The sequence below is a fragment of the Morchella sextelata genome, assembly GCF_020137385.1.
Source record: "Morchella sextelata strain SCLS chromosome Unknown scls_11, whole genome shotgun sequence".
Lineage (NCBI taxonomy): Eukaryota > Fungi > Ascomycota > Pezizomycetes > Pezizales > Morchellaceae > Morchella > Morchella sextelata.
This window is the reverse complement of record NW_025408626.1, coordinates 1,263,982-1,278,153: the sequence shown is the minus strand read 5'-3', so window position 1 is coordinate 1,278,153 and position 14,172 is coordinate 1,263,982. Positions and strand designations below refer to the sequence as shown.

At 51.5% G+C, this 14,172-nt stretch overlaps 3 protein-coding genes across 3 annotated transcripts; 1 reads left to right on the top strand and 2 right to left on the bottom strand.

Annotated features, from left to right (window-relative positions):
• Window positions 1–358: 358 nt before the first annotated feature.
• On the bottom strand, window positions 359–2,011 carry H6S33_001753 (uncharacterized protein; the record flags this gene model as incomplete). The annotated part of the gene is made up of 3 exons (XM_044833116.1): window positions 359–1,444; window positions 1,514–1,615; window positions 1,730–2,011. 3 exons carry the CDS (start codon window positions 2,009–2,011, stop codon window positions 359–361), a joined length of 1,470 nt encoding a protein of 489 aa, XP_044693814.1.
• A 4,571-nt stretch (window positions 2,012–6,582) lies between these two features.
• Window positions 6,583–8,320, bottom strand: H6S33_001752 (uncharacterized protein; the record flags this gene model as incomplete). The annotated part of the gene is made up of 10 exons (XM_044833115.1): window positions 6,583–6,701; window positions 6,774–6,788; window positions 6,860–7,100; window positions 7,173–7,231; window positions 7,401–7,470; window positions 7,545–7,569; window positions 7,632–7,717; window positions 7,915–8,038; window positions 8,106–8,138; window positions 8,277–8,320. The coding sequence occupies 10 exons, from the start codon at window positions 8,318–8,320 to the stop codon at window positions 6,583–6,585; spliced, it is 816 nt and encodes a 271-aa protein (XP_044693813.1).
• Window positions 8,321–11,694: 3,374 nt separating this feature from the next.
• H6S33_001751 (uncharacterized protein) lies at window positions 11,695–13,227 on the top strand (the record flags this gene model as incomplete). Its single annotated transcript, XM_044833114.1, has 1 exon — window positions 11,695–13,227. One exon carries the CDS (start codon window positions 11,695–11,697, stop codon window positions 13,225–13,227), a length of 1,533 nt encoding a protein of 510 aa, XP_044693812.1.
• Between the last annotated feature and the right edge of the window lie 945 nt (window positions 13,228–14,172).

Sequence of the window (14,172 nt, the reverse complement as noted above, 5' to 3'; positions counted from 1 at the left end):
TGCATGCAGTAGCTAACAATGCAGCAGCGTAAGAGATAGGCCTATAGCTATGTAGCGGATAGAGATAGAGATAGGCCCACAGAGAGAGAAAGAGAAGAAGAAAAGAAAAAAAAAGAATAGAAACCAAACCGGTCATTAAGAAACAAGAAAAAAAAAAAAAAAAAGGAGAAAAAGCGGTCACCCCACAACGTCCCCGCCGCAAGCCCAAATCTCCCCCCCCCCCCACAAAAATACGGAGGAGAAAAAGAACCCAGCAGAAAAAACAGAACCCTTTTCCTTTTCCTTTTTATAAAAACTAGAACAAAAAGCGGAGATTCAAGCCCACTAAAACGCCCATCCGCATCCACCACAACCCCCACTACCTCCTCGCCGACACCGCGCCCCCCCTCGCCGCCGGCACCCTCTTAAACGGGCTCGCCATCTTACTCGGGCTCAGGCTCCTGCTGTTCTGCAGACTCATATTCACCAGCCCATGCATGCCCACATTCGACGCCATCAGATGCGCCTCCGGGCCCCCCGCCGCCCCCGCCCCCCGCGTGTGCCAGTACCGCCTCGGCCGCATATTCTCCTGCTGCTGCTCCTCCTCGCCATCACTCTCCTCCCTCTTGACGCGCGGCATCCTCCTCGCCGGCTCCGCCAGACTACCTCCACCGAGACTCCCGTATAATCCCCCTGGCGCCGCCGCCGCCGCCGCCGCCGCACGTCTTGTAGCAGCGCCGCCGCCGCCGCCGCCGCCGCCGCCGCCGCCGCCAAACTGCGGCTGCCGCATCGTCGCCGCCAGCGGCGAGTACCCGTATCCCTGGTCGCCGCGCGCCGTAGGGACCAGCTGTGTCGGCCCCGCCGCCGTCAGCGGCGCATAATTCGGGTTCGGCGCGGTGCGGAAGCCCTGGCGGGCCATCATGGGGGAGTACGTATCGACCTCGCCGGGCTCGCCCGTGCGCGGATTCGGCGTCTGCGTCGCGACATCGCGCCGCACGGTAGTGACGCGGGGCTGGACGAACTTTGTGTCGTACTCGTGCATGAGCTGCTTCGAGAGGAGGGCCTTGTCCTTCTGCTGCTGGGCGAAGAAGCGCTGGAGGAGGAGGAGCTGGGCGCTGATGATGAGCTGGGTTGCGAGGGCCGTGGCGAGCACGGCGTAGGTGTTGGCGCTGGGCGTGTAGGTGTAGCTGCTGAGGGCGCTGCTGTAGGAGAGGTTCTGCGTGATGGGGAAGGAGAGGAAGTAGACGGCGACGTGGGCGGGGGAGAAGAGGGCGAGGAGGCGGAGCGAGAGTGGGCTGGGGTCCCAGATGCTGACTTCCCAGACGTCGCGCGTGGCGCTGGGGTGCTCGCGGCTGGTGGGGGAGTCGTGGAAGGGCTCGAGGAGGGCGGTCAGGAGCTTTATCGGGGAGGTGGTGGGCGAGGAGTCGACGCGGACGCGGCGGGCGGAGGGTGTCTGCGGCGGGATCTGGTGCGGAGAACAGCTGGGTTAGCAGGCAGGTATTCCTGGGGGAGACGTTTAGAGGGGGGTGCAAACATCGATATTGTTTTCAAACAGCCTGTAGGGCCGTGTTCTAAAGGCGCAGTAGAGGGCGTTGACGATGCTGAGGATCGCGAGCGACCACGAGACGACATTGCACTGGCGCGGCGGAAACAGTTCCCATGAGTATACATCATCGTCAAACATACTGAGGGGGTGGCAGGAGGACACGAGGGGGCCGCCGCCGTCGTCGACCGGTGCGGATACACATACGGAATAAGCCATTGCGGCTCCCCAGCCGCCGCTGGTGCTGCCGGCACCGCGGCGGATGACGTCCTCGACGCCGCGGCGGTAGGAGCGGCTGTCCGAGTGGGCGCGCGTGAAGAGGCAGAGCGCGTTGAGCGTGAGCCCGAGGGGCGTGGCGAAGGTCGATTGCATGCCGTCCCAGTCGAAGGACGAGATCCAGGTGGAGAGGTTCAGGAGGGCGTCGAGCGGGTTGAGGGCTGCCAGCACTCGCTCGGAGAGGGGGGCCCGGCGGACGAGACGGGGGGCCATGGCGGGGGGTCTGTCTGTCTGTCTGTGTGTCTGTAGCAGGAAGATGCAGTTCGTGGTGGAGGAGGAGGAGGAGGAGGAGGAGGAGGAGGAGGAGGAGGAGGAGGGATTTCAAGAGCAGCAATTGATGGTGGTGGTGAGCTCTCTCTCTCTCCTCTTTACTTGTATCGCGTGTTTACGCGGCTGCTGCTCCGAATGCGAAGTTGGGGCTAAATCGCGTGTGTCACGTGGGCCTGACGTCTGCCACTGCGTTGTCTTGGCGGCCCCCATTGAGCGAGGCCGGGCTCCCCGTGCTGTCTCCACGCCTTCTCCCTGCCTTCCCCATGCCTTCTCCATGCCTTCTCTGTGCCTTCTCTGTGCCTTCTCCACGCCTTCTCCCACTCCCACCCACCCACTCGCTGCCCTCCGCTCCCCCCTCCCCCTTCCCCCTTCCTCAGCCCGCCAATCAAGGCCGACGGAGAATAAAACAACCCGCAGCAGGGGGCACGCACGGATGTAGCCAGCAGAGATCTCATCGAGGGAGATCGCCCGTGCAGCCAGCCAGCCCTCTTTTCTTTGACAGGCAGGGATGGATGGCTGGTCGGCCGCTGTCTTAATGTCAGGACCGAAACATCGCGTGTGTGGGCCGAGTGACCTCCGATGATGCGCGTCTCATGTCCCCCCCAGCTGGCATGCAACAAAGTCGACAAAAGAATCCCGCGGGGTTGCGAATATCAACCATTGCAGCAGAACGTCTGCAGCTCTAGAACAAATTGCCTTTGCACGCTTGCGTTTTATTTTATTCTCTCACAACTAGGGCGATTTTGATATATACCGCTGCGTGCAGAATTAATGGATGGCCCCCAATATTAATATTAAAAGATACATAATCCAGAGACCAACCCATATCACCGCCGCTATGATTATACTCATATCAGCGGCAGATCTCGCTCTCAACACTCCCATCCTCAACAATACCCTCTCCTCTCCCCCAACAAGCACCCCCTCAACTCCCCCCCCCAAAAAACAAACAGCACAAACTCCCCCCCCGCGTCCGATCTCTCCCGGACCCCCCGCCCGCCCGCCCACCAGCTTAGGCCCACCACATCCTTCCCCTATCTATACTCCACCCGCCTATAGTAATACCACACATACCCGCTACCCCCTTCACCGGACACCACTCCCGCCTTTTGACAGCTGTGGGCATCCGCTTCTCCCCCCCCCCCCCCAAACCTACGTAGAGTGCATGAAAAACAGATCCTGGGAGCACCGCTGCGCGCTGTAGAAACTCCCGATACACGGCTCCGGTAACGTTATAATGGCCTGCATGAACCCCCCCCTCGGGCCTGCCCCGCGGGAGGGGGCAGCAAGCGCTGTAACTAGCTGCACTGTAGGTGCAATTGTTAATGTGTGGGTACGTAGCTTATGGCTATGGCCCACTGATAAGCGCAAGAACGGCGGGGGGGACCCGCGGGGGAAGGGTTTGGGTGCTAGGTCGTTGAAACAATGTACCATGTACCAAGCATGCATCTACCCCCTCCATGCACCCCCCTCCCCCCCCCCCACGGCCGGTTGGAGGGTTGGTGTGTTTTGTTTTTTCTTTTTTTTTCGTTTCCTGCGCGCGGGTGCTGCTTTGGGCGGGGGGGTATATGGGGGGAAGGGCCCTAGGGGGGCACGTACTATACGTATACTGCTGGCGGTTGTTTCTTGCGGTGGACTAATATATGTATACTACGAGTGTGATATAGATTTTTTTTTTTTTTTTTTTTTTTTTTGGGGGGGGGGGGGGGGCAAGAGGTAGGCCATTAGTATGCGGAACAGGTATGTACTAGCTAGTACTAGATAGATAATCCCAAGAATCCTGACCATATCAGCTCACAGCTGGCGGGGCTGCCATTGGCTAGCTGCCATGCCATGCCATGGCGCTGGCCTCATATTACTTGCTGGTCGTGTTATAATAATGTACCTTCATATGCACGGCTGCCTAGAGCTGCGCTGGGAGATAGCATATTAACAATCTCCCTTATATCTATAGATTATATACCCCATATAGCCCCCATGGCCAAAGAAAGCATTCGTGGGCCTATAACTATGGCGTGATTAATATTAATATTGGAGTCAGCAGTGCTAGCATAGTGCTGCTGGCTGCTAGTACGTCAGGCCGTACATACGCCAAGAAGCTTAAGCACGATATATACTACATGTACTCAAAACCGTTGTCAATGCTTCATGTATGTGCGTAGGTACCGGCCGTACGTGCGTTTACATGTGTTTCGGCCGGCAGCTATACAATGTCAGGTAGTGTACTAGCCAGCAAACAATCCACTGGGCCAGCGCAGCTTATAGCAATCTAGATCTGTCGACGATCGACGTCATGATCACTACCACGGTACGCTCGATCATTTCTGTGTAAAGGAAAAAAAAAAAAGGAAAGAAAAAAAAAAGTTCATCCCAATGCCCGTAAACACTGCACTTCTGTACTGTGTATTATGAGTACATGTCTGTGTGTGCATACTATAGGAGTTGCACCGCCAGTGAGGCGTCTAGAATATATATAAAATCATATATATATATATATATACCTTCATACGTATACTGGTTGTATGCATAACCTTCGCCTGCAGATATAGTAAGAGGGTGCTTGCATCGATCCTCTCAATAGCGTAAGCTGCGCTGCCAATATATACATATAGTGCTATTATGACTCTGCTATGGATACCTGCTGATCTGCTCTATCGCATAGCCAGCCAGGGGTGCAACAGTCTACAGATACATCCTTCTAGACTCATATGCATCTTCTTCTCCAGCATACACACAACATGTAACCATCCCATTAGTTATGATATATCACATTTTGTTTTGTTTCCTCTCCTCTTGAATTCCCCGGTTCCCACAATTCGTCTCTCGCTATAACGCCCGCCTCGGTAGCCCCCCCCCCCTCCTCACATGACAAGCTGACTACATAGCTACATGCATGTAGTGCACAGTGAAGGCCGCCACCAGACAGGACAGCACAGTGACGAAAAGTGGTTTGCCAGCTTCAGTTCAGTCCCAGTGCGTCGTTGTTTAAATTTTACAACTGTTCGCATAATCTGGCATATTACATATTGACGGCCGCGGGCAGGCTTGGATCCCAAGGAACCGTTACCGCCGTCATCTGTGGCCATGGCTCGGGCCCGATCTCTCCCTTCCTAGCTAACCCGTACCAACAATTTGCAATATACAGCATACAGCACCCAGCGCAGCTCGCAGAATGTCCCGTCCCTAATTAGCTATAGCTGTATGCCACCCGGCCGGAGCTAACCAACGAGATAGACAACGAGCAGACTCACTCACTCACTCACTCACTCACTTGACCTCCTCCAGATAGGTATGTAGGCAGTAGTCACTTATGATCACTCATGATCACTCGCTCACTCGCTGATTCAGTCAGTCAGTCAGTCATTGCCAGTGATCAGTCCGTACGTCAACGTTATATAACGTTAGCCAGACCGGTTGCATCGCACAGCACTCACTGACCGAGCTGCGCATGCGGTGCGGTGCTAGCTGCCCAACCCAACTGACCTGACAGCCAGGAAGACTCCAACACGGTATCCCCATATCTCGGAAGGGACCCTGGGTATCCCGCTAGTACATCCATCCCAGCCTCCTCTCTGCAATTAAACCACAATGTTCCAAACCATATCTCCAGATCTAGGCCCTTGCTGGGCAGCCAGTGACGTCGCTGGCGTTACTAATTCATTGGCCCGGCGCTCGCTGACACATCACTACATTGCTAGCTACTGTGGATGGAGCAGAGTAGAGTTTATACTAGCCAGGCAGGAGTGTTGGTTGGTTCGTTCCTCTTGCGTGCGCATGGCTGCACCGGCCATTGATTGGCCGGCGTGCTACTTTACTTGCTCTCCCCGGCCTGCGTTAATTAGTAGTAGAGTAGAGTACTATTTGCTAGCCACATGTATGCATGTCTCTCTTTGAATTTCTTTGTCTCGCTCTCTACGCTACTACGCTAGTCTAGTGATTGTAGGGTAGAGCGGTGCTAACCGACTGGCCCAACCGAAAAACCCGGGGACTGAGCTGCTGTTTTGTTTGAGATGCGTAATTAGGCCTCGGCTCAGACAGCCAATAGGGGATTTATTGTCGCAGAGCGAGTCGTCAAAGCTCGGTCCACCAAGTGGTGGTGGTGGGAACTGGTGGGGTGGTGGGTAGGTGTGGTAGTGGTGTCTCTAAAGTCAGGCAAGCAGCTTGCGGTATATAACTGTAACTGTCGTTATCTTGGTACAGCAACTGTACCCCACAAAACAAAGAGGAAATGAGTGAGTGAGTGGGTGAGTTGAAAATAGGACAAACCCGCTCCCCCCACCTACTCTACACGTGGGGCGGATTGGTGAATGGGAGTTCCTGAAGAAGAAGGTACACCAATATTCATGAGTACATGTAGGATATGTAGTAGGTACCTCCACGCTGCAGCTATCTATGGTACAAAGCGCAGGTACTCAGCAATTACAAGGCTGCCATTCACTCTAGGTAGCTAGAGAAATGTGTGCATGTAGTATCTTGTACCCACAGCCAGCGTACAGTACCGTCTAGAGAATGTTCTAGCACAGATACATACAAGTACTGGCCGCAACTCCATATTGTACTCGGGCCAGGTAAGAAGAATTTGAAAAAATGACTTTTTGATGGTAACGATCTCTGATTCGTGGCTGGCGAAAACCTACACCAAGTTGAGCCCCTGCTTGCAGCTTGCCACGGCTATCAGGAAGCTGTAGGAGGAGTTCAGGCTGACCATTTCCAGTTCGCGCTACCACCACAACAGCGCCAACAATATTTGGAACCAGAAACAAACCCGCCCGCGTGCACACCCACACATACAGGCAGCGTAGGACCCGGATTCTAGTATCTTGTCTTGTCCCGCTCGTCTAGGAAGCATGATGCGATGGAGCCCGAATACCGGATCCGTTGCTTGGGGAGGGGGGGGAGGCGCAGGTCTTCTGGCTCGGAACGTCGGATATGATGATGATGATGATGATGATATATGACTGGCTGGGGGGGCTTGGGAAAGAAAACGCCCACCCGGACTGGGATGGCGAGCGGGAGGTAGGATGTGGGTTAGCTGGACATGGCGGTTTGTTACAAGTGCTCGACTCATCATCGTCGAGCATCACATCGCGGAGGGATAACGTACGATTCTCTGGCCGCCGCTAGCTGACGGTAGCATATCAAATGATATGTTTTGAGTCTTGCCTAGTACATAACGTTAGCCAGGCCAGGTTTTCGGGGGGAGCGGCCGGAGGATTTTTTATTTTTCCAATTATTTGGTGTTATTTGTTTATTGTCTCATTTAATTATAATTAAATTTAAGTATAATTAAATCCTATTAATTATATAACGAGTGCTGTTTTACCGAGCTCACGAGCAACTTGACCGTAATATGGTAACATGGGTGTAGCTATATGCTGGATGTAGCAGGTACATGTACATACCTACATGTACCTCCCTCTACTATATTATTAACTGTGCTGGATAATGATCAGATAGATCATGGATGGGGGAGTACTCGGCGGGAGACATCAAGACCAAGCCTGCGCTGCCGATGTCAACTTGGTACCCGCCGCGCAGCGGGAAGGATGCAAACTACACTCACCGCTCGCCGGCCAGCCATGCCACAGTAATAATATGTAGGTACACTGTCAGGATAAGAAGCAGGCACAGATTCGGCAGATCATCCAGCTCATGCACCGTTCCTTCATGAAGTACTTGGGGTACTTCTTTTGTAATATAAAAATACGTACCGACATATACGCATGGCGAGAAGGAAGGAGGGGAGGTTGACATAACATTGGCATGCAGAGAGACAGACAGACAGACAGACAGACAGACAGACAGTAAACGGGTCTGGTTCGTCATCCCGCAGTTGGGGTCCCTACCTCGCCAAAGATGCGGGAACGATCGAGCTTTCCCGGATTCGTCCTAGGGCCCCGATAACACCAAGCAACCGCTTTTTCTTCTCCCCTCCCCAAAAAATCAAATCCATCGATCCACCCATCCACGCTACGGAAACAAACAAGGAGTCGTGAGTGTTGTGAACGAATGGGTTGCGAACAGGAATTGTACCTACTTTTTACGGATGCGAATTTGTTTACCACACCGACTGGCGGTTCCCCGGTTTCAGTACAGCATTTGTGTTTTCCTGTTGTGTGGCTGTGCCGCTAGTGTTGTGTGTGCGAGAGAGATGGATGGGTTCGGTGGTGATTGATCATGATGGTAGGTGGTAGGTAGCAGCAGGTACATGTAGACACTCCCAAAGCTGATCTGGTTGGTGGGCACAGTCATGGTTCGTCCGGGATGAGATGAGTCCCTGAGGAAAAGAAAACGACGGTAGCTGTTAATATAATGTATCGATCGAGATGTGTGTTCGCATGCCTGGGTTCTTCTAATACTGTTCTAAATAAGTAAAAAACGGCTGAGATGATATTTTACAATTACCAGGGATGTGAAGAGCTGGAGAGGAGGTATGGAGGCTAGCGAGCGAGACCCCAGGGTCACGCACCGAAGCTCCCATGTCAGGTACCAACGCTCGTCTGTGGTAAGAAATAATGTGTATATGATGTGCAGCTAGACGACGTTGTCAATACAGACAGGCAGACAGATGTCGACTGTAGTCTAAAGAAGCGACCTGACAAGCTCTAATAAAATGCTGCTCATCTTCTAAGTTGCTTTTCTTAAAATTTCTTATTCTTATTCTAGCGAGCGAGGCATCGAGCGTTGTTGGTGGTGGCGTTAAAATGATCTGCGACCAGCATTCAAATGCTAGATCTCAACGTCTGGCGGCATGTGAAGGTTGCACCAACACCCAGTCCCAGCTCGTCGGGAACCAGTATGCTAAGGATTTCTTTACACCGATTGGAACTCTCCGAGCAATATTATCATGAGCACTTGGGTAAGACGACTAGGTGAGAGGTGGGTTTCTTGTCAACCCCCCTATAGCCAGCAAGTACGAATACCCAATTGAGACGGCTACAAGCACCTCTACCTAGCCTGGGCAGTGTCGCAAAATGTACGAGTATTTCGTTGCGCAAACTACTGAAATCTCAAAGATGAGTGTTTTCAGTAGTACCCCTACTCCACACACACACCCACCCACTCACACACACACAACACTGCATGCACACCCCAACAACTCAACTCCACACACAGATCATGCTGATTCTGGTCAGCCGAGGGCCATTGCGTGAAGCCATTATCGTGCTGGCCAGGTGAATGAAATGCTTTCTTTAGTATGAAGATAAAATTCTGTTTCCGTTTTATATACTGGTGGGGCCTAGAGAGGACATAGGGAAGGAGGAGGAGGAGGAGGAGAGAGGGGGGGGGGGGGGGGGGGGGGAAAGGGCCGGCCCTTACTTCACAGCCTAGTGTCAGACAACCCGCATCGGAATTCTGAGTGTGCAATGTAGTACCCAGCAGCTGGATATCTGCGCTAAGCTGTTGTCAGGCCAGCGTGTGATTTATTTCTCAGTGAAAAAAAAGTGTGTGCTCCCTGGATCCCTATTAGTACGCATTCGCGAAGCTCGGTCTACTGAGTTCCCCACGTCCATGCAATAGATCACCTACCGGACCCCCCTGTTCGGGATCTTTCACTAGTACTCTTTGCCTTTCCATTTCCCTTTCTACCATCCCCTCCCGAGCAAGCACGCCCCCCCCCCCCCCCAATACCCATACCCATAACCCCCCCGATATCTGATATCGATATCCACACTGACACAACTCTGCCCTATCCGTTTAGTGCACACGAAAGCCCTCGTGCAGGTCAGCTTCAAAAACTAGAGACGTCAATCTGATGGTCGCATAAGTAACCCAGTGTACGTCCAGCGGACTGCATGCAGCATGTCCTGGTATATTATATTGTCAAGAACTCGGTTTTCCTTCTTAGCAAGTTCTAGCTGTTCACACACCAAAAGTCCTGATCCGGACGTTTTCCAGATTGTTTCTTGAGAGGGCAGCATTGATATCCGGTAGCTTGCTTTGAGCTGTTATTGGGCTCTGCCTAGCTTTCTTGCGCTCCATCTCTTGACCAAAAAGCTTGACAGCACTTCGATCCCGTACCGGTGATACATCCTTCCTGCCCCATTATCTGCACTGGCAATATTTCTCATACGCCTTTTTTAGCAACTTTTTTTTTATTCTTTCGTTCATTTTAAATTTGAATTCCTTTTCGCTAAGATCTGCTACTATATCTTAATTATTTGCTTTTTGTCTACACTTTGTGTTCTTTTTCTTATTTTCTTTTCTTGCATATTGTTCCTTTCTGGAAGGAGGTTGTTTGGTCGGTCACCTTTATTCGGTTTTCCCACGCTACTACCATCAGCTAGTACTCCTACACCCATCCAGCCAGCCAGCGGCACAGACAAATCGCCCAACCACTAATAACTCAAAGTCTCTACTCCCATCTTTACCTTTAAAGAAACGTCTGTTTAGCCTTACGGGTATCTCCAGTAAAAAATCATCAAGCTATAAGCTTTATTGATCACGGGCTCGGGCCATTTCAGTGTAAGGATTAAAAAAACTTTGTTTTTTTCGAGAGGTACCGCCGGGGCGTGGCATTGCGACTTGACTGACATCAATTTGTTTACGTTCTTCACAGAACAAGCAACAGTTACAAAGGGCACTTGTGGGGCGATTGTTGGGCCAAGTGTTAGGGACCTTTCACGGGGGGAGCCAATTGACATCATTGAGATTTACCCTTACCTAGGTATGCAGTCTCCTGTCACTTTTTTTCCGTATGCTGCATCCCGTGCAATTGTCGGTCCCAAATTGGTTGAAATGTCGACGACGACGACGACAGCTAGCACGGGATTGAGTGTAGATTGCTTGCTTTGTACACCTTGAACCTGGGAGAAGGAGGAAACGGATCGATTTGGAAGATGAAAGTGACAGGTTCTGTTTTTTTTGTTTATTTATTAACTGATTTTTGGTAGAAAACAGGAATTGGATAGGACGAGTGGAAGCGGGAAAGGACGGGAGACGGACAGAGGAGAGGCGAATTTCTCTCACAGCATTCTTCTTGTTTCCAGCATAGAATTCGCCATTCCCTTACCCAATCATCAACTTCGTCTAGCTGCTTGTTGCCCTCTTATCACGGCTTGCAATCACTCTTTGTAGCCTTGCCCTCTTCATCTCTCACAACCTCCCCCCCCCCCCCCTTTCTAATCCTCCCATCCACCCCCCCTCCACATCCTTATCCTCCTCACTCTCTCTTATTCTCTCTCTCACTCTCGTTTTCCATAAGTTGCGTCCTCGTCTGCCCTAAAGCTTTTTCGGGTTGAGTTGAGGTGTTGCAATTCCGATCTGCTTGTTTCTCTCTTTAGTCTCACCACACCAGTTCAGCCAGCTGTCTGTCCTCCAGTTTCCCGATTTCCACCTCTGCTGGCTCATCGGGGTGAATCAGTTCTGGACCGTCTTTGGCCGTGTCCATCTCCCCACACACCTGTCTGACTGTCAAAAATAAGAATATCATAACTACCCCTACTATTACTCCTCCTCCTCTCCCTCCTCCTCCAGCTGCTCCTCATCCTGCTGGCTGCTACAACCTTTCTCACACACTCACTCACCTGACACCAACCTCTGCTGCTCCTCACAACCTTTTCTCCCCCTCCTCCTCAGCTGGACTTTATTTACCCACCCCACCCCCCCTCGTCTCATCACCAAAAATGTCCTCGCACGCAAATCAGCCTGTCTGTCCTACTGTCACCGGAGTCACCATTGAATCCACGGCGGACGCTCTCAAAATCGTAAAGGCATGTCAAAAGCAATACTTCCACTGTGTACCACGCCGCCCTCTGGACAACGAACGCTCAGACCTGATAAAGTCTGGAAACGTCTTCGTCTACGAGGAGAATGAATCCCGAATAAAGAGATGGACGGATAGCATCCGGTGGAGCCCCAGCAGGGCCATGACAAACCTCTTGGTCTATCGTGAGGTGTTTGACAAGTTCAAGCCTGGTGGGAGAAGGGTTATTAGACCGAACGCTAGAAACCCCCGTATGCAGCCATATCCGCCAGGTCGGCCGTCTTCTCGTGATCATGATCATGGTGATGGTCATCTGGACGGCTCTGCGTCTCCTCAGGAGATGGGCCAGGATTTACCAATGCTGGATCCATTGCTTCAGGCCCTTCGCCCTGATGAGAGGAAGGCCGTGGTGGGGTCTCTTCACGACTCATACCTCTTCAAGGAGGACGGACTGTGCAAGAAGACTTTGGCGGTCACAATCGACCAATATAAGTATCACATCGTGGCTTATTTCAAGATATCGGACGTCTTGAATAAGACTTTGAGGCGACCAGAGGAAATCTATCCATTCCTCAGGGAGATTGATGTGAGGAACGTGGCTGAGATGAATCCCAGATATAAACACCACATTGATGTTTCTGGAAGGTATGATAAGGATGGACAGCCACTGTATGACGATGATAAAGACGGAATGCAAGATATGGAAGTCAGCGTATACGATAGCGGTTCGAGTGACATGGGTGATATACAGCATCAGCAAGAGCCTCCACCAGAACGTCAGCTACCACTACCACTTCGGAATCCCCACGGCGGGTACAGGCACGAGATGATCGAAATCCCGTACGGGCATCAACAAGTATTGCATCAGCATCAGCAACAGCACCATCAGCACCACCACCACCAGCAATTTTTGCAGCAACAATCATTTCCCCCATTGCAGCATCAACACATCCAGCAACAAATGCCGACCCATCCGCATATGCAGCAGTTATGCGGGATTCCTTTCCAACAACTCTCTGAAACGGCAACTTTCCAACCGCTGCAGGAACCTGCCATCCCACAGGATAGCAACCTCTTCGCATTGTACCCGCAAACAGAACCAATATACCATGCACCCGCCTATCAACCGCCGCAGGAACAGTCACGATCGATGCTTCCCGCCCACGAACCGCGATCTATGCCCAATGAGAGTGTTCCCTTCCCAGGCGAGCCACCCTTTCCGTACCGGAGGCCTGCCAATATGGAGCCAAGCGTCCAGCACTTTTCAAATAATACCGAATTGAAGAACTATCAATTCGCCAAGAAGAGGGACGAGGATGGGGGTGCCCCAGTGAGCAACTTTCGGCAGCCTGTCGCTCCAATCACTGCGTCGGAATCTCGCCTTCCAGAGCAGTGGAACTCAGGGGGGATCATTGATAACTACCATCATGAGACATATGAGTGGGAAGCGTAGGCCCTGAAAGCCCCAAAGCCCCCCACCCTTCCGCTCCAAAGCTCTTCCCGCCCCCCCCCCCCCCCCCCATATCCGCTTCTCTTTTTCTTCCTTTTAAAGTTGGGCATCATCGGCGTCAATCTTTTTGTATTATGTAATGCCATATCACCCTCTTGTTTTTTTTTCTATTTTTCCTGTTGGCTACATCTTCTCCTGTTGAAAATTTCGACTCATTTGTGAGCATTATCCTCCTTTTCATGTTGAAATTTAAGATTTTTCGTGTTTTGTTGAAGGCGGAGATAGTTGTTCTTTTTGTCTAAATTTCGGGTGTTATCATTGTTGTTTTTGTTTTTGTTGTTGGATTTGGGACTTGTCATGAAATAACTGCCGTATGTTTTTTTTCCCCCTTTCTTTTCCTTCTTAAATCTGGCTATTTTCGACGATACCTCTGTTTTTTTTTTTTTTTTCCCTAAAAACCTCTATTCTCTTTTCCATATTTTTCGTTTGTATCATGATTTTAATTACTCTGAGACGATGGGTGGTTTTCTGTAACGGGTTTATGTTTTTCCTAATTCTTTCTTCTTTCTTTCTGTCTGAGACTTTCTGGGGGTTGGGACTTTTTGTTGTTAGTAAGGTATACGTGTAGGCACTGTTATGGCTCTGGGAGGGGGGAGGGAGAAGACTATTGGTTCCCAGGGAAATAAAACATACCATAACTGTTTATTTTCTTTTCCCAAAGGGGTTCGGCGGTGCGGTATATGTGCTAAAATTAAGTTATATATGATCGTGACAGTTGGATTAATTAAGGTCACGCAGCCAAGGAAAATCATCATCCACCGCCACCTTAATAGGGGGTGGGCGATAAGAAAACAAACACGCCCGCCCTTCTTTTGGAAGAAGCAGAAATTGCCCATTGGGTAGGGCAGCGCAGCACACTGCTGCTGCAGCGAGCTGGCGGACAAACAC